Source organism: Pseudorasbora parva, chromosome 24 (genome assembly GCF_024679245.1).
Source record: "Pseudorasbora parva isolate DD20220531a chromosome 24, ASM2467924v1, whole genome shotgun sequence".
Classification (NCBI taxonomy): domain Eukaryota; kingdom Metazoa; phylum Chordata; class Actinopteri; order Cypriniformes; family Gobionidae; genus Pseudorasbora; species Pseudorasbora parva.
The window spans coordinates 17,885,826-17,905,624 of NC_090195.1; the positions used below are offsets into that span (position 1 = coordinate 17,885,826).

Here is a 19,799-nt window from a genome sequence, read left to right on the forward strand (position 1 = left end):
TTGTGTGGGTTTGTAGAGGAGTTAATGATAAACCCGAGGAGAGGGTCATCATCCTAATCCGTGTGTGGCAATACTGGACAGCTGACTGACTCTTATTAGCAAACTTACCAGAGCTGTAGGGGAGTATTGGTATAAAGAGTTTTAGTAAAGCAACAGATAAAAAACAACTGATCTCATGATTCGCTTCTGGCTGCATCTGGTCTTCGTGCTCTTGTGGCTCGGTTTCTGGGAGCCTGCCGAGGCACGAAGAGCACGTTTTAAACCAACACCACCGAAGCCAAAGAAAACCGAGACAGAAAAAGCTATTGAAAAACTAGCTCCAGATCAAAACATCAACATTGATCAGGTATATTTCAACATCCTTTATGTCATAGCAATTAAGTTCATTCGTTTTGGCAAATTGAATTAAAAGAGTGTGTCATTTGAACATGATTCACATTGATAGGCCATTAATCTTGCCTAATGTTGTTTCAACAGATGGGCAAATGTTGTTCTTCATAAATGCAGTATACACACAGTTTATTACTGAATTATATTTATACTATCTGATTAAAATAAATCACTCTTTCTAGATGAGTGGGAAGTGGTACCTGCTTACTGTAGCATCACGGTGTAAGAATCTTCTGGAAAGTGGCTTCAAATTGGAGAGCACGACCGCCACTTGGACTGTCATTGGTGACAAGGTGTCTGTCAGCACTGTGACAAAACTGTAAGTACTCCTTAATTCACAAGGGTGAGCACTTTACTCACTGAATTCAAGTCTTCCCAGCTGATCTTAGTTCACTTTATTTTTATTTATTTTTTATTATTTTATTTTTTAATGTTGCAATATATACATACATAACAAGACAGGGAACAACCAACAATGAAAGACACTTCCATTAGGACACACACAGAATTTGAATTTGCGAAGGAACCCAAAAAAAAAAATATTAATAAAGATGTATAAAAAAAACGTCACAAGGAGCAAGGGTCGAGACATAAAAGTTGAAAAAATGAACATTTAAAATAATACTAGAATAAAAAATATTTTGACAAAGAGAAACATGTTTCAGACTTTCGATTATGTTTCTTAGAACATTTGAAACTCACATATAAATATATTAAATGAGGGCTTACATTTTTTCATTTACAAATGTGGATGTGATATTTATCCATCAATAAAACAAAATATACAATATCAGACTATTTTAGATTACAATTAATGAAGAAGACTTATTTTAGGGTTAAAGGAGGAATTGTCTCCATTCTCACTGACATCCAGCTAAATATATCAAACCAAAATTTAGATGTAACATCACAGTAGTAGAAGAATAAATGATCAAGTGTTTCGGGAAAAGAAGAGCAAAAGACACAAGGACCCACATCGAAATGAAAACGTTTCTAAAGTCACCAACTGGGTAGATCTTGAACATAATTTTGTAATGGGTCTCCTTGACCTTTGGAGCAACTGGGTCATATAACAGGTAAAAGCCTTATCCCTTATTGACATTTCAACATCTGCCAGAAAATAACAATGAAAATCACCAGTGATAATACGTTTGAGTTCTTTGTAGAAAAGTTTGTTATTACATTTACTATCGAAGAAATCTAAAGGGAAAGAAACTATAGGTCTGGGGGGGAAAAAGAAGAAAAAAAAAACGTATTAGGAATATGGTCTTAGTTCACTTTGTAATACAGTTTGATTACTCTCAGTACTGGCCCTTAATCAGCTACACCTTGGTTATGAGACAGGATCAAGATTTTTTTGTTTCTCAAAAAAAAGAAAAGAAAAAATACACAAACTCAAACACAAACTTGACAGTCTTTTCATTAGTCAGAGGTCATGACTAGGCCTATAATAGGCCGCCCATGCTTACCAATAATTGAAATAGTTTAATTCCCTACATTTGCCAATATAACAACTTGAATAAAGCAGACAATAGTCAGAGGTTACAGGTAGTACCACGAAATATGCTGCCCCATGCTATTATTTCAATAGTCTTTTTGCCCTAAAGTGAATGCAAATGCATAATGAAAAAATGAAAATTCTGTTATCATTTAGTCACCCTCAGTTCCAAACCTTCATTGGAAGAATGTTTGTAACCAAACAGATGCTTTTAGTGAGGAAAAAATAGTAGTCAATGGCTGCTGAGATCTTGGATCTTTTGTGTTCTGCACAAAGGATCAACTTGAGGGACAACTTGAGGGTGAGTAAATGATGATCGTGTTTGGGTGAACTATCCCTTTAAACTCTAGTACATAACCCGTAACACATGGATTCAACATAATCTACAAATCAATCATTTCAGAGTTGATCAGAATAAAATCAGATGTAAAAATGTATTATTAGTCAGGTAGGCTAAATATATCATGCCAACTACATAAATCAAAGATAGTAAACATAAAAACATCCAATGCTCAGAACTAAACAGTAAAAGATGACGACATATGAAAAATACAGATAGGGTTGGAGAGGTTTCAGTTGATCTCAGCATGTGGAGATAAGACAGTTGGTGTGATTTACTCAGTGTGATTGCGTCTTGAATAAGGATGCACATTTTTCAAAGGACAATTCAAATGTTAATTTGCAGAAAAGTCCTTTGTTTTCTCAGAAAGTAGCCCTCTCTAGGTCCTACACACGTCGGCACCAATGTAATAACAATGTAATAATACATTATTTATATTACACACACACACACACACACACACACACACACACACACACACACACACACACACACACACACACACACACACACACACACACACACACACACACACACACACACACATATAATTATGATATACCGATCAAAAGTTTGTTTTTGAAAGTTTTAATCTCACCAAGGCTGCATGTATTTGATCGAAAACAGTAAAAATCATAATACTGTGAAATATTATTACAATTTATTTATATTCATTACTGTTTTCTGTTCGCCTATATATATATATATATATATATATATATATATATATATATATATATATATATATATATATATATATAATTTATTTCTGTGATGCAAAGCTGAATTTTCAGCTTCATTACTCAAGTCTTCAATGTCACATGATCCTTCAGAAACCATTCTAAGATCATTTCTTATTATTATCAATTTTGAAAACAGTTTTAGCTGCTTTTTTTTTCTTTTCTTTGGAAATCATAATACATACACTGTAAAAAAATTATGGTGTTTTTTGTTGGTTTAACTTAAAAAAGTAAGTAACCTGGTTGCCTTAAAATTTTGAGTTTATTGAAATTAAAAATGTGAGTTGATACAATGAAGGAAATTAGTTTAATAAATAGAAACTCAAAATATTTTTGTATCTGAACCACATAAAAAATTTGATAAATCATGAAAATAGCACTATTTGGCATGTTTCACTGCGTCATCAGAAATAACACACACATAATTACCCAATATGCTTACAAAATCTTTTAATAATCTTTTAATAAAGGTTGTCGAATCTCAAAAAATGTTCATTGTATTAACTCAAAATTTTAATTTCAATGAACTCAAAATTTTAAGGCAACCAGGTAACTTTTTTTCTAAATAATTTTTTACAGTGTAATACATTCAAACGTTTGAGGTAGGTAAGATTTAAAAAAAGAAGAAGGAATTAATACTTTCATTTAGCAAAGGCACATTAAATTGATAAAAGACAGTAAAGACACTTATGAAATTAATAAATATTATATTTATTAAAAAATATATATTTATAAAATGCCATTCTTATTTTTCAAGAATCCTGAAAAAAAATATTTCCATAACAATATTAAGGAACACAATTGTGTTTAATAATAATAATAATAATAATAATAATAATAATAATAATAATAATAATAATAATAATAATAATAATAATAAAAATAATAATAAAAATAATAATAATAAAAGCATATTAGAAAGAATTTAAGCATATTATACATTTTCTATGGATCACGTGACACTGAAGACTGGAGTAATGATGCTGAAAATTCAGCTTTGCATCAAATACATCACATTTAAAAATATATATATATATATCCACAGTTTATTTAAATTGTAATTTTTGAAGTTTTTCAGTATTTCTGATCAAATAAACACAGCCTTAGTGAGATAAAGAGACCACTTTCAAAAACATTAAAACACCTTAAAGTTTTTAAACTTTTGACCGGTATTCTTATTCTTTTCATCCATTGTGCTTTTTTCCCCAATGTTAGCAATTTTGCATGCTGGGAGATCAAGCAGAACTACATGAAAACAAAGACCCCTGGCCAGCTCTTTCTCAAAGGTGTGGTGCAGTCTAAACTCCACTGATCATGAGAGTTCAAAACCTGTCATTTTTACCACTATCTAAACTGATGGTTTTTCTTATGAAATTTCCATTGACCTGCTTACATCTGACAGTCGGAAGGAAAAGATTTGGCGTTAAACTCAGGCAATCAGCAATGATGAATTATGAAGGTCTTTTGACAGTAGAACTTAACTCATTATAGTGATATTAGGGTTATGGTAAGGGTTTTGTTTAATGGTCAGTTGCTTAAAATTAAACTCAGTTTACTGTTATTACTGTAATAAGTAGGTGACACAAAAATAAAATAAACACCACTTGGTTTGATTTTTTATGTATTATTATTATTATTTTGTATTATCTAATTCAATGTCATTAAAATAATTTTAAGTGTCAAAATCTTTTTGAGGCCACTGTCTTTTCTTCATTCACAGGTAAAAGACCTATTGATAATGTGGACATAATGGTGCTTGAGACAGACTACAGCTCATTTGCTATGTTGGTTTTGAAGAGAGCAGGCAAAATTACAATGAAACTATATGGTAGGTGTTCTGGTGTCTATTTTAAACGTCTTACACCCATCCTTTGTCATGAGGGCTTCTGTTTGTAGTGTTTCCATTAGGGTTATAGCCAAAAGCCCACGTGTGTTTAGCTATTTGTGGACTAGCCTAAGCTATTGTGGAAAAGTGCATTGTTTAAATAAAATATTCGTTTTCTTTGAAAGGACGGTCGAGTGAAGTGCCTGAAAAGGTCTTGGATAGATTTGAGACTCGTGCAAAGACATTCAATTTGGGACTGGATGTCATTTTCCCGTATCCTGACTACGGTGAGACAATGGACACATATGCATGTTATAATAAAACAGTTAATAAACACTCTCTTTGACTCCAAACTCTTTTGCAGGGTTCTGCCAGTCCACAGAAAAGGTCCTGGGTAAGATACTTTTTTATTTTTTATACATCACCTTAATAAGTGACATTTTATGATGTACATTTACAGAACGAAACGTAGGCATATATTGTGAAGTAATCCAATGATTGTTACATTCTAATATAAAACGAACTGCTTTCTGATGTCATAGTCACGAACGAATTGTTATTTTGTGGTTCTTATTAATGATTCAAATGCACACAATGTAAAACTGACACAATATACAAAGTATTCGAATAAACAGTGCACTCTTTAAATTTATATTTATTTCTCTACAATAACGCGTAAAAAGTAAAACCCCGCGCGATAAGTTCTGCGAACTGATTCAAACGAATCGGTTAAACGAATCGATTCGCTAAATGAATCATATTTCGTAACTTCTGCAATGTTGTTTGGTGTCAGGCAACATTTACTGATTGGCTGAAAGAAATTTTTACATCCTACAAAAAGAGCCAATCCAGCCATTTGTGCATCTCTAGCTTGTGTTAAAATCACGTTTTCTCTTTTAAAGGCATGTGTTGCTAAACTTGCATAACCTCAACAATTAGGTTTTGTAACCAAAAAAAAAAAAAAAAATGTTTTTTTTGTATAATCTCTATATTTGCCTAACACCACTATCATTTCTTCTCCACCAGATATGACCTAAGACTGACTGGCCAGTATCTTGGATTGTGAGCTGTGAAAATTACAATAAACACATTTTGTAATTTCAAGGTTTTGTGTGTTTTAAAAATGACATTTAGGTTACATTGGAAATAAGCATAGAAAGTGGTGATTTAACTTATGCCATTCTTGATGTAACAAAACAGTTTCTTATAAAACAAGACAAAGGAATCTTAGTAAGGTTAGAGTGGTTTGTGATGTAACTCTCAAAACAAGACTCTGCCTGCCCACCCTTTTCAGAGTTACACAACCTCCTAAAAAGTATCCTAAGGAAATCATTTTCTTATGGGAAAGAAAAGAACTTGTTTTTGAACTCAAAATGAGTTGCTTCTGCAGCACCTGTCATATAATACTTGACACATGAAAACACAAGCAAACACAAGAAAATGCTGCTTTGGATGTATTAATATAATTATATTTTGCATTGCAAACACTTTTATGTAGTCTTAATTCAGACATAATTTCCAATCTACTGTTCAAAAGTTTGGAGTCAGTAAGATTTTTTTTAAAAAAAGAAAGAAATTATACTGTTTATTCAGCAAGGATACTTTGCAATGATTAAAAGTGATATTAAAGACATTTTACAAACCATTTCTATTTCAAATAAATGCTATTTAAATTTTTTATTTATGCATTTTAATTAATAGTAAAATTCCATAAAATTGAATTGCATAATCCTTACACATTTTAATTAAATAAATAAATAATCCTTAATTAATTATTCAATTAAAATGTGTAAAGATTTTGTTTTGTTTGGCCTAATTCAATTTCAGTTTTAACAACAATATTAAGCAGCATGTTTTCAACATTGATAGTAACATTCCTGTAGTTTGAACTTCCTTATTCTCATAGAATTAGAATTATTATTAAAACTTTATCATGATTATCCTTGGTATAAATAGGTCTTTATTTTTTTTAAAAGAAATTAACAAAAGTGTCAGTAAAGACATTTATAATGTTAAAAAATATGTTTTTCTCTCCTTCTAATTTTTTTTATTCATAAAATAATCCTTTAAAAAGGTTTACACAAAAATATTAGTCAGAACAACATTATTGATAATAATAAGAAATGTTTCTAGAAAAGCGGATCAGCATGATAGCTAAAGACTGGAGTAATTAATACTCATTAAAACTTTGCATCACAGGAAAAAAATACATCTAAAATATTTAAATAGAAAACTAATTAATTAATAAATGCTGCCTGTTAATTTATATATATATATATATATATATATATATATATATATATATATATATATATATATATATATATATATATATATATATATATATATATATATATATATATATATATATATATATATATATATATATATATTCTGATGGTCAAACGGGGCATCAGCCCGAGGGTGATAAAATGCACTCAAGAATGCTCTCGAACACCCACATATACCTTGAACAATCAACACGTGCATGTTGCACGTTGTGTAACTGTATAATTAGCATACCATTCTTGTGTTTGTGGAGGTGGGAGGGACTGGATGAAGGGGGGTTTGGGGGGACTCACTGAGGATAAAACTGGGGCTGCCATACGTCTCCTCCACACAGCCAACCTTGCCTTCTCAACTGCGTCCAGAGAGAGAACCTACACTTCTACAGCCATGACGACCGTCGCAATGAAGATGCTGTGCGTTCTGCTCTGTGCAGTGTTCGCCTCAGCCGAGGTCATGCCCATGACTGACTTTGACCTGGAAAAGGTAAATTCAAATATACACACGTTTTACAATTTAAGGAAGTTCTCCGGTTAAGTTGGACTAAACTAGTTGTATTCTCTACAGATGGGAGGAAAGTGGTATCTCATTGGCTTTGCAACAAATGCAAAATGGTTTGTCAGTCACAAGGATTCAATGAAAATGGGAACTGCCATGCTGGTGGCTACCGAGGAAGGAGACCTTGATCTCAGTTACAGTAATTTGCAGTAAGCTCGTGTTAGCTTTATTTTAGTGTTCAATGAGAAGAGTTTTGATAGCCTGAATGTTATAAATTGCTTCATTTGTTTCCAAGGAGTGATGGTTCCTGCTGGAGGATGACGCACCTCGCCAAGAAAACCGAGACTCCGGGACGTTTTGTCTTCCACAGCCAGCGTAAGTCTTCTCGCTTTTACTTTCACCTAATGGTCAGATTGCTTTTTACACCCTACTTTGTTCCTTTGGCCTAAATGTGTTCGTTTTTATCAGGTTGGCAAAATGACAATGACATGCGCGTGGTTGACGCCAAATTCGACGAGTACGCGCTCGTTCACACCATCAAGACCAAGGGAGATGTGTCTGAGGTTCTCAACAAACTTTACAGTAAGTGCTCGCTTTGATTAAATGTTTTCACAAAAATATCTGCCGAACGGACTCTTAATGTGTTATGATTACAGGTCGTACTTCAGAAATTACTGACGACTTGAAGGAGAAATTCAGGCAGTTCTCTCTGGACACCGGCATCCTTGAGGAAAACGTTGCTATTCTGCCACCCAACGGTACATTTTTAAGATTTTAATCGATCATCAAGTCACTTTCAATTATAATACATAAATATATATATATATATATATTTTACTAACTTTTAATTGTAAACTGTTGTTTTACAGGAGAATGCTCAGTTGCCTAAGTATCTCATCAACCAAATTTCAGCTGGTCTGATCATGTCACCTGAAAAAAGGATTTGCTGGCCTTCACCTGCTTGGTTTAGGTCTTTTTCACTTTGTGCCACAGTTATGTTGTTCTCACATGATGACAAATCAATTTCCAACTCCAAAGTTTATCCAAAGGACTTTTCAAGCAGGGCGACAGAATGGCAAAGTGGCATAATGTTTTTTATTGACATGCAATGTTGCTAGAAAAAACATTTGTCTTAATTGTCTTATCACTAAAGCCATACCTGAACACTTTTTTTATATGAACATTGCTTTCATGTTTTTCTATGGTGGTTTTGTTTACTGCTGTTGATTAAATTGGTTTACAAATGACAAATGCTGGTGTGATTCATTCAAATTCTGCATTTTACAATAAAAAAACAAACATTTTGGACACAAAATACTGTTTATTACTTCTGTATTTACAAATATTTCTTATACACATAACATAACATCTTTTAGAATCTCTTTATTCCAAATTATACATTTTCAGTATCTGTGTAAAAAATAAAATTTATCCTAAACGTTTTAATAATAATAATAATAATTTGAGGGTGAGTTTTACAACAAACAGACCAGAAGCTGAACGGCAACATTCAAGAAATACACAAACATACTAGCGTCTAAATTAAAACAAATTTAGATTACCAGCCATTCTGCCGGATTCGATGACTGCACACTGATCAAATCTCAAGATGTCTTTTGATCAGATTATTTGAAATATACTTTTCTTGTGAATGTTAGCAAGAAAACCTGTTCTACATTACATTCTAGTCATTTAAATAAATAACAGTTGGAATTTGTAAATTAGTGCGCCAGTGTTGGCGATGAAAGGTGAGTTTCCCCGAAGCGCATCATCATCTTATCTCAAATTAAAACATTTTTTTTAGCAGCCAGGGCATGAGTATTTCCAATTCATTTAATTAGACATTCGGCTTATCTAAAGCTAAGAAACCAGAGCATTAGCACTTCCGCACTTGTAAACGCATGTGCACATACACGCCACAATCATCAATGCTATTCAACATGCGATACAGGAGTCATAATTCAAATTTATAACAAGACGCTCCAACATAAAACCGCCCACCACTGATTTAATATGCAAGTTTACCTATTTTTGCATTGAATCTAAAGCTGGTCAGAACAAAGGTTAGTTTTTATGATTTAGACTGTCAACAAAGGTTGATTAATGCGTCTTCAAAACATTACAGCAGTGTAAGTTGTGACCGGACACATTAGCAGGTGGATTTTTCTCTTTTTCCGAAATAGCCGGCTTTCCAACGGTCAGCTTTTGGCCCTGAAGAGCACAGCTACATCAGAACGGACCTTTTCATGATGGCTTTCTGATTGGTGTTGCAAAGGTCACATGATAGGCATAAGGTCTTTATGATGCCGCATGATGTGCTGATTCTTCTCCGACGGTCTGCGGAAACCTTTTGAGCAGAAGTCACAGCGGTGAGGATAGTCTTTGGTGTGGATGGAGATCACGTGCCTTTTGAAGCCGGACGCGTCACCTGTGCTGTAGTCACAATACTGGCACTGGTATACCCGCCGCTCCCGATGGCCCTTGGAAAATCCGGCGCCGCCCAAAATTTTCTTACCGCCATGAGGACCGAGTCCAAATGTCTTCTTGAGACTCTTTTTGTCAGGAAAAGCCTGCTGCTCCTTGGTGTGCACTGACAAAATATGCCGACTGAGAACAAACGGATCTGCGATTTTGAAATTGCAATGCCTACACTGGTGTAACTTCTTAGCCTTATGGGCGGCCGAGTGCTTCTTGAGCTCGGATGGCCGGTGGAAGCCTTTTCCACAGATCTCACATTTATGTGGATAGTCTTTGGTGTGAACTGAAATGATGTGGCGCTTCAGGTCACTAGAATTGGAGCTTTTATGGTCACAGTGGGTACAATGGTGCGTTTTGGCTTCCTCGTGCGTCAGCCCGTGTTGCAGGAGCTCTTCGGGTTCGGCGAAGGTTTGGAAACAGCGGTCACACTTGTAGGGCATCTCTTTGCTATGCTTGGTCTTCACGTGCGTCTTTAAGTTAGACGAGTCGGCCGACTTGTAGTCGCAGTAAAGACAGGAGTACGGCTTCTCACCGGTGTGGGTCCTCATGTGTTTCTTCAGCTCCGAAGGATGCCGGAAGCCCTTCCCACATTCTACGCAAATATGAGGGAAATTCTTGCTGTGAACGGCGAGCAGGTGACGGTTGAGAAGTCCTTGTTCTGCCGTCTCATATTCGCAGAACTTGCAATTGTGCATTTTGGTGGTGGGTGGTGAGATCTGAAGCTTGGATTCTCTGTGGTGGTGCTGCAGACGGTGGGAGAACAGCGTCGCCTGCTGGTGGAACTCCTTTCCGCACACTTCACACTCAAATGGTGCTTTGCTGCTGAGGGTGTGGATCTCCATGTGGTTGTGGAGATTGACTTTTTTGTTAGTGGTGAACTCACAGTCCGTGCACTGATATTTCTTTCGGTTTACGACATCCTGATGGTGATTCTTGGTGTGGCGCTTGAGGAAACCACGTGACTTGAACTTCTTCCCACACAGCATACAAGGGTACACCGTAAGAGGCTGGCCGTGAGGTCCAATGATGATTGCTGATGTGAAAAAGGAAACCAAAATGAATATAATATAATATAATATAATATAATATAATATAATATAATATAATATAATATAATATAATAATGTTCAATGCTTTTGAAATAAGTCTCCTTTACTCACCAAGGCTGTACTGCTTGAACAAAATGCAGTAAAAACAGTAATATTGTGAAATATTATTACAAGTACTATCAATCGTTTCACAGTTTTTACTATTTAATATTAATATTTAATAACTATTTAATCACACATTTTTTCTGTAATTAATCACAATAAAATTGTTTTAATATTGTAATAATTTTTAGTTACTCTTTATACAATGTTGTAGTGGCATATTTTTATGAATGAAGGCCAGTATTATTAATACTGCTACTGATGTCTTTAAAAGTGATTTCTTTAAACATTAATGATAGATATTCAACATTACATTTGAAAGCAATCAATTTCAAGATTTTTTAGGTTCTTTTAATTTAAGTGAACTTAAAACCATCTTCACATTAACCCATTATAATAAAACGACATATTTACCTTTGGCCTTTATATATAAATCAATATGCACAAACTGAATAAAAGTTATCAAACACTTTACAATCTTAACTTTAAAAATTATGAATTTAATATAGATTAATCCTCATTAAAGCTACAACTTTCTCAGTTTCCTTTGCTCTTTGATTAACATAAAACGGCAGACATCACAAAGCTGTTTTATTAGGCTGCTGTGACTAAGATCTGCCTACCTGAACATGACGCACATCTGATAGAATACTCGACAAAACGGGCATTTTGGCATAATTATGTGTTATTGCTCATTCAAGCTCGATTCTTGGGGTTAATCACATGCGTTAACGCGCTAATTTTGACAGCACTACAATTACTACTATTTAAAATAACTTTCATACATTTTAAAATGCACCTTATTCCAGTGATACCATTCTAGTATGATTTGATGCTCAAGAAACATTTCTTATTTTTATCAATGTAAAAAATAGTTGTGCTGCTTAATATTATGATACCTTTTTTAAAGGATTCTTTGATGAATAGAAAGTTAAAAAAGAACAGCATTTATTTGAGAAAAAAAATGCTTTACAACATTATACATATCTTTACTGTCATTTTTGATTAATATAATTGTGTGTATTGTATATATATATATATATACAGAATGAAAAATGTATTTTTATATTTATATTTTTATATAAAAATGTATAAAAATACATTTTTATATAACATTTTTAAAGATATATTTAGCTTTTGAACAGTAACATAACAGGGATAAAAACAGGGAAAATTTTGAAATTTAGAATACAGTTATTTTAAATTGTAATGATATATTTCACAATAGTACTGTTTTTACTGATCCAGTATGGTGTCTTTTGAAAAAAAAATCAAATTCTATAATTAAATTCAATAAAATATAAAAAAAGATGTACCTGTCTGAACGTGACGAAGTTCAGAACGTCTTTTGCTCTTGTTCTTGCTTCGTTGGCGGCTGAGTCTTTCGATCACGTCAGACTCATCAACGTGCAGCAGAGCACTGGCTGCTCCATTCCTGTTCTCACAGCTTTCACTCTCCTCCCCACCTGACACACACATCACTTCTAAAGTTAGAACAAAAACACATACACATCCCAAACACATTTAAAAACAACAGGGCTCAATTATTAAATGGTGATTCCTTGGTTAAATTAATTATGCAAATTAATGTACAAATGAGTTAGGTCAAATAAATGCATATTTTCCTTTATGATTAATTGTACAGATTTAAAGGGATAGTTCACCCAGACGATTTTTTTCTCTCAGGAGAAATCGGATGGACATCGTGGATGCTCATATGGTCGTAGCTCGCACCGTGTGAGAGGAAATGCGAAACGAAGCGAGCCGAGCACATTAAGAGCACCTCCTGCACCATACAATATTTTTTAAGCATGCTTATTTGGTGATTTATTCTGGTGATTTTCACCAGTGTATGGCTGACCCCTATTGCCAAACCATGCACAACTACGTCACATAGGCTTGATCTATGAGTATTATTAGGCTATAGCTCAGTGGCTGCAACCATACAGCACACACACACACACACAACTACACACACAGTCTCTCTCCCTCTGGTTGTTTCGCTTGAAAGGAATGGCTACTGTTCTTTGCTTTTCAACAAATCATTTGCACACATTTCTTTCTTTAATTTTTGTATCTGAAGCAACATTGAAAGCTCCAGTCTCTGTGTTTAACACGAAAGTGTTGATCGCCGCCGCTCGCCGTGCAGTGGTCGTGTACCAGCTGAGTTGATGCGATGATCAAATTAACTGACTCGTAGCGTCTGCAATCTCTCCTGTCCTCCCAAGTGTCCGAATTCGCACAGTGTACGCCTGCCTTAAGGTCAAAGTCCTCGCGCAATCATAGATATATTTATGCCTCATTCGACCGATCTGCGTAGGCGGATATATTATCGTGCTGGGAGCTTGACCTTATTGGATGGAAGTAATGGCATTGGGAATACTAGATGAGATTCTTATGATATGAGGTAAAAAAATATCATAAATACTGTTCGGTTTCTCGCAGAGACCAATCATTTCGTGTTTTAAGACATCAATGTGCCGCCACGAGCCACAGGGTTTTTTATATGGATATAGTATGTTAATGCGTCTTTTGCTCTCATAGAAAACACCCCATTAACATGCTTTATACAAGCAACAGTTTGAGTTATAAAATCTTCATTTGTGGTCTACTGAAGAAACAAACACACCTACATCTTGGATTACCTGAGGGTAAGCAGATAAACACAAATTTTTCATTTTTGAGCAAACTACCCCTTTAATGTAGTTAATCGATAGCCATCAATATTGGTTGCACTGAACAATGAATATGATCCAAAAAAGCAACAACATGCGTTTTACTAACTGTAAGCAGCTGCCCAGGCCACAGGCATAAAGTCTTTGCTGAGCGATACGTTGTCAAGTGTCCGCTGAGCATTTCCTGGGTCCTCACCACCCACCACCACTTCCATGTAGACCTCATCTGTGATTTTAGCCACATCTGTTGGGGGAAGAACACACAGTTTCAGCAGAGGCACTTGGAGGAAGTGCCTTCATAACAAACTGACAGTAACAGTACTCACTGATGTCATCCTGGCTTTGATTGGCTTCATCCATTGACATGTACACCATCTTCTCTCTTATACTCATTCCAGAGGGATCCACCAGCTCCATGGTTTCATCTACATCAAGCTCAGCGTCTCCTATGTCAACAGTGCCTCCTATAAATTATCCATACATGCGTAAACACCAAATATATTTATATATACACAAAAAAAACAAAAAAATGACTTACCCAAGTCCTCTTCCCCTGAATGAGCCTTAATAATATACACTTTAATGACTTCTTGACCCTCATCATCCTTGTCCACATCATCTGAGTCTTCTAAAGTGCCCTCAATGGTGACTTTAGAATCCTCATCAGAAACCACCTTTCCAGACTCATCCACTGAAATAAAACCAAGACAAGCAAATGCTGACAAACATGCAACATGCATATTCTTGCATCCTGCATAATGTTAATTGGTGAAAAGAATAAAGCAATAAACTGTGTGTTACATTGACCACGTGGCTGACACAAAGTGGAAGCTTTAAAGGACAGCAATGGCAGTATGATTAAAAATACTGTTTAATAAATCATTAACTTTACTGCTAAGATATGCACCAATGCAGATAATTGTTTTCATGTTATAACCAACAATTGTTAAATATGGATATTAAAATTCTATACTACCTTATCTACATCAATTAGCACTAAAACCTTAAAATAATATCAATCATTTAAAATGATACAAGTAAAAAAAAAAGAAAATTCCTTTTTGAGATTTCCTAAACATTCTAAAGATAGTGTTATTAAATTATCATTGCTTTTAAAGATTAACTTTTAGTGAGAGTTAGATGATGGCAAATATAATCTAAAGGTAAAATACAAACAAATAACCAAGAAATTGTCTATCATAAACAGTAGGGGTCTCGAAATGAATTGTTGCATAGTAATAGACCATAATCGATTGTAGCCTACTGAGGATTTTCTGACATCATTTGTCACATACACGCTTCTTACATTAGCGTAAAACGGCGGAGGGAGGCCAAACACAAAAGCGAGTAATAAAAAAATGCAACCACTATTGTATCATTTACAGCATGCTAGTGTGTGTGTATGTGTGGCTGCATGCATGCGTGTTATTGTAACTTATGTACACTATTTAACAGTGTCATGCACTTTTAGTATTTACTAGTGTTTGTTAGTTCTACATGGTCCTGTCGTCTGTGGGTGTTCAGACTTAAGTTGTGTTTGATGTTTGCTACATTCAGGAAGTGTACAGGAAGAGTTTATATATCTGACTGCTTGTATTCATTGACAAAAATGTAACCACGTGCAGTGATTTTGAAAATTGAGGATGTATTGCATCGTGACATTGAATCGAATGGTTGACATTAGGGATGTCAGCGATTAATCGATGATCGATTAATTGTCGATAAGACATTTGATCGATAAGACTTATCGATCATCGATTAAGCAGGGTCATGCGCGTGCGTGCGGCTCAACCGCGAAACGGGAGGAAAAATGATGCGAGCGTGCCCCAGTTCTATTTGGGACCATTTTACAGCTGGAGTCACACCTTCATCATGACTGCAAGTTTGTATGTTCATTCGCAGACTTTTGTTTTGTGCAAATGTAAGTTGTAATATTGTGTTTATTTTGTGCAGGCCTATCTTTAGCTGATTTATCTCATAAGGATGCATTTGGTTAATAATAACGTTAGAGGCAAGCGGTAGTAAAAGCGTGGCGGTGATCAGCTTCAGCGTACAGCTCCAACAGTAATGCACAACTAATAATGACTATGATTGGGACTGTCATATTACACCACATTAATGAGAACACTATTGTAATAAAACATTGTGATTGTTAATTATTTGGGTTTATTTGCCGTGTGTTTCATTGCGTTGATCCAGGAAGAGCGCATGCACAACATGAGTCACACACTCTGACTCACCGCATTTGAAACTTAGTTCAAGCTCACCTGTGCATTCGCATCAGATTGTGCTGAAGTAATTTGTAATATTACATTTATGTTGTAACTTTATATATGTGATCAATCATATAGGATGCGTTTCTTTTAGCGAAATAAAACGCACTAACAAATGGCTTAAGTCAGTGATGGCTACCGGTTTTCATTCAGTGCTTCGGCTTTAGCGCATACAGAGCAATGCATATTAACGATGATTGGGACTGTCATATTATATAACAAAAATGAGAACACTATTTTAATAAATGGTTGTAAAGTCATTGGGTGTAGGTGCCGTGTTCAGAGCGTTGTTCCAGGAAGAGCGCGTCTCCCATTCTGAATATGAATATCAGCAACTCAATTCAAGTTCACTTGTGCATTCACATCATTTTGTAAAGATATATAATTTGTAATATTTTGTTAACTTTATATAAATCTGATTAATCTCATATAGGAAGCTCACGCAGTTCAAACAGCAACGCGCGACTAATAATAACTATGATTGGGCTGTCACATTACATAACATTAATGAAAACAATATTTTAATAAATTGTTTTGAATTAATTGGGTTTAGGTGACGTTTCAGCATGTTGTTCTTGCAAGTGCGTCCACAAATTCTGAATAACAGATCTAAGGCGGCGTTCGTGTTGTATTACATGTTATATTTGGTTATTAAATAAGTAATTTAATTAAATTATAAATAACATTGACTAATTTTACAATCCCATAGCCCTTTGTTTAGATAAAAAAAATCCCTCTCATTCATTTGGTGAAGAACATGGCGTTTTGAGCAGCATTGCACATAGGCCTACTGTCATGCTGTCGGCTATGAGCCACTCCTGTAGACGCATATTTCAGTATTATGGTTAACGATTAATCGATTAATTGATCGTTAATTTAAACGACGATCGATCATGGGAATTTGTGAAAATTGACATCCCTAGTTGACATGATAACCAGTGACGAGTCACACCCCTAATGAACAATAAGGCGACGTTTGAAGCCCAGCTCACATAGAACTTTCACAGTCATTTTAAAACCAAGCAGCGAAGTCTTGAACTTGAACCCATTGCTAAAACTTTTTCCCGATCTCATGGACTGCCATATTGGCCGTGAAAATTTTTCAAACAATAGTAAAACAGACTGAACCCTAATTGTTGGTGGTTTACTGTTGCCAGCAACAGCAACTTTCTAAATAATGAGTCATTAAAATTTACAAAACCTTTTCAACAAATTTTCTATTCTCACTGGCTGAAGCCACTCACAAGAGATCATGAGGTAGTCTCCACAGGTGTCAGGATCCTCCTGTACCTGAGCGTCGGTCACCACATCAACCCGCAGTCCTTCATCCTCCAGGGCCACATCATCAGGTGACAACACACAGGTCTCCACCGCAATGGTGCCCAGATCTTCGTCTTCATCTGAGCATGGCACATACTCCGCCACCACATCCTCGATGGCTTCCTGGATGACTAGCTCCTCATGGGCGAGGCCGTGCACCGCGATCTTCTCGCCCTCCACGTCAGACACGAGAACCGACTCCTGCAGTTCTACCACCACCTCGTCTTCTCCATCACACTCTTCTCGTAGAAGAGAACCCACACATTTGCATATAAATATCTTAATACTCATAAAACAACCATCTGAGAGACTTTATCATAGTCAATGTTTGTTTTACCTGTCTCATGGAATATGATCTTGGGCTCATGGGAATGGAGAGAGAGAGCCGTTACATCTTCATCCATTATCTCCACTGGTCATCTGCATAATACAAGACCTACCGGAACAAAACGCAAAAGAAATGAAAACCACCAGAACACAATAAAAGCAAAAAAAGTCGTATTCTCACAGCACAAGCTCAGCATGGATTATATATTATATCAGAATTCTCTCTCAATTGGATTAAATAATACACCGGGTATCACAAAGGAAACCAGAAATTAATAAATTAACAGGTAAAATATGACAACAACTTAAGTAATTATTAAGTCAGTTTTGTAAGTTTTGTTATTAGTGTTATTATTTATTCATTTAGTTATTAGTTTAGATAAAATGTATAAATTATCAGTTATAGGCCAAAATATTGAAATAATTAATAGGTCTTTCTGAAATTATTGCATAAAAGATACATTATGATTTTATATATATATATATATATATATATATATATATATATATATATATATATATATATATATATATATATATATATATTTTTTTAAAGATGGGAATCATTAAATCATAAAAATTAAAGTTAAAAGTAAAACTTAATTTAAGTTAAAAAACCTCACTGAACTTTTGTGATGTAAATTATTAAATTAATTAATGTTAAGTACTGGGCCTGAAAGTCAACCTTTTGTAGAATTACTTAAAACACAATGATGTTTATTTTTACTGCACAATAGGAATGACCTTAACATACTTTTAGTACAGCAACTGTAAGCCAAAATAGGCTCCCATGAATCCCATAATCTGATACTGTAATTTCGTGTTGACCCATCTATTCCCATCTGTTTACAATGTGACAGTAAGAAAGGGCGTTCCCTGTCGGAGCCTTGATCAGTGCCCCGCCCACTGTTAGAAATCAGCAGACACGCCCCTTTGAGAGACATCGCCATTTTGAATACATTAAAATAATTAATAAAATCTTGTAAACATATACTTAAATGCCAGCACAGTAACACTCAACACGACCTACAACACAAATATAGATTGCGTAATACATCTGCAAATGAAATAAATGTGTAATTGCTTATGAATTAGTCAGGCAGGTCTTGAGAGTGTCGTCTCCGCGGCCTACTTTAGGCCTCTGAAGGCCGCGGCTCGGTGCTAACAAAGGCCTACGCGCCATTACAACGGCGCTAATCTCTCAAAGAGATAAATACACATTTCACTCCAAAATATCGCATCGGATGCAAATTTAACGAATATAATCTTTCAGATTCTGTTAAACGCGACGGCCTACCTGTTGTATTTTTTGTTTCGTTTCCAAGGCCGTACGGGTTTCCGTCTCCCACCCCCAGTCTCGGGCAGAACGCAGACGGGGCTCTTGTGTGAGTAGGGCGGGCCGCCGCAGAGCGCGGAGGGGAGGGGCCGAGTCTGATGCGCTCCGAGGCGCTGCAGCCTCCAGCTCCTCCGGCGCTTACGCCGCCTTCAGAGGCGCACGTCACTGCCTCGGAGCCGCAGGAAAATGCGGAAGGAGTCTCAGACAAGTGGCCGCAGTCCGGCTCTTTTGGCAGGCCCATATACTCTATCTTGTCGGTGCTTCGGCGAATGTAAAACTAGCCGGCTTCGACTAAAACCACACGAATTATTTTTTTGTGAGTGTAGCGCTTTAGAAGTCGGTTATGAATGGGTGTTTTTTTTAATGGGATTTATGTGGTCGCGCGAAAGTCGTATGATGCGGAATGAGCTGGCTCGGGATATTAGCCAGTTATGGATTTATGCTTATAAAATTGTTTAAATGACCATTAAGGTTTATTATTACGCAAACTGTTGTGGTAGGAAATTTTCGCCGAGTAGCATATTCATAAAGTTTACTGCATGTTTTACATTTGTATTGTTTTCTTTTTAGAAACACGCTATATACTATTACATTCTAACATTAGTTACAGGCCGATGTACTTATATTAAGAACTAATATAAACATATAACGTTTATATTAGC

General features: G+C 35.3%; 3 protein-coding genes across 5 annotated transcripts; 2 read left to right on the forward strand and 1 right to left on the reverse strand.

Moving 5' to 3' along the window:
• The first annotated feature begins 70 nt into the window (after positions 1-70).
• c8g (complement component 8, gamma polypeptide) lies at positions 71-5,897 on the forward strand. Its single transcript, XM_067434360.1, has 7 exons — positions 71-346; positions 573-709; positions 4,184-4,254; positions 4,689-4,796; positions 4,979-5,080; positions 5,158-5,187; positions 5,820-5,897. The coding sequence occupies exons 1-7, from the start codon at positions 176-178 to the stop codon at positions 5,828-5,830; spliced, it is 630 nt and encodes a 209-aa protein (XP_067290461.1). The 5' UTR covers positions 71-175; the 3' UTR covers positions 5,831-5,897.
• Positions 5,898-7,334: 1,437 nt separating this feature from the next.
• Positions 7,335-8,828, forward strand: LOC137063437 (lipocalin-like). The gene is made up of 6 exons (XM_067434550.1): positions 7,335-7,565; positions 7,647-7,786; positions 7,873-7,952; positions 8,046-8,159; positions 8,234-8,335; positions 8,447-8,828. The coding sequence occupies exons 1-6, from the start codon at positions 7,350-7,352 to the stop codon at positions 8,464-8,466; spliced, it is 672 nt and encodes a 223-aa protein (XP_067290651.1). The 5' UTR covers positions 7,335-7,349; the 3' UTR covers positions 8,467-8,828.
• Positions 8,829-8,946: 118 nt separating this feature from the next.
• zfx (zinc finger protein X-linked) lies at positions 8,947-19,490 on the reverse strand. 3 transcript variants are annotated; one of them, XM_067434549.1, is made up of 8 exons: positions 19,099-19,490; positions 17,812-17,910; positions 17,399-17,716; positions 14,420-14,572; positions 14,208-14,327; positions 13,991-14,125; positions 12,523-12,672; positions 8,947-11,088 (listed from the first exon to the last, which is right to left on the reverse strand). In XM_067434549.1, exons 2-8 carry the CDS (start codon positions 17,876-17,878, stop codon positions 9,854-9,856), a joined length of 2,178 nt encoding a protein of 725 aa, XP_067290650.1. In that variant the 5' UTR covers positions 17,879-17,910; positions 19,099-19,490; the 3' UTR covers positions 8,947-9,853. The 3 variants fall into 3 exon arrangements, with proteins under 3 accessions (XP_067290650.1, XP_067290648.1, XP_067290649.1); XM_067434547.1 differs by having other exon boundaries at positions 14,208-14,345; positions 19,099-19,483; XM_067434548.1 differs by having other exon boundaries at positions 14,208-14,345; positions 17,399-17,713; positions 19,099-19,478.
• Between the last annotated feature and the right edge of the window lie 309 nt (positions 19,491-19,799).

Coding starts and splice junctions, on each gene's coding strand:
- c8g (XM_067434360.1), top strand. CDS start 176: ATGATTCGCTTCTGGCTGCATCTGGTCTTCGTGCTCTTGTGGCTCGGT. Junction 710..4,183: donor GTCAGCACTGTGACAAAACT/GTAAGTACTCCT, acceptor CCCCAATGTTAG/CAATTTTGCATGCTGGGAGA. Junction 4,255..4,688: donor TGGCCAGCTCTTTCTCAAAG/GTGTGGTGCAGT, acceptor CTTCATTCACAG/GTAAAAGACCTATTGATAAT.
- LOC137063437 (XM_067434550.1), top strand. CDS start 7,350: ATGAAGGGGGGTTTGGGGGGACTCACTGAGGATAAAACTGGGGCTGCC. Junction 7,953..8,045: donor TTTTGTCTTCCACAGCCAGC/GTAAGTCTTCTC, acceptor CGTTTTTATCAG/GTTGGCAAAATGACAATGAC. Junction 8,160..8,233: donor GGTTCTCAACAAACTTTACA/GTAAGTGCTCGC, acceptor TTATGATTACAG/GTCGTACTTCAGAAATTACT.
- zfx (XM_067434547.1), bottom strand. CDS start 17,878: ATGGATGAAGATGTAACGGCTCTCTCTCTCCATTCCCATGAGCCCAAG. Junction 14,346..14,419: donor TTCAGGGGAAGAGGACTTGG/GTAAGTCATTTT, acceptor GATAATTTATAG/GAGGCACTGTTGACATAGGA. Junction 11,089..12,522: donor ACTTCGTCACGTTCAGACAG/GTACATCTTTTT, acceptor TTTTCACATCAG/CAATCATCATTGGACCTCAC.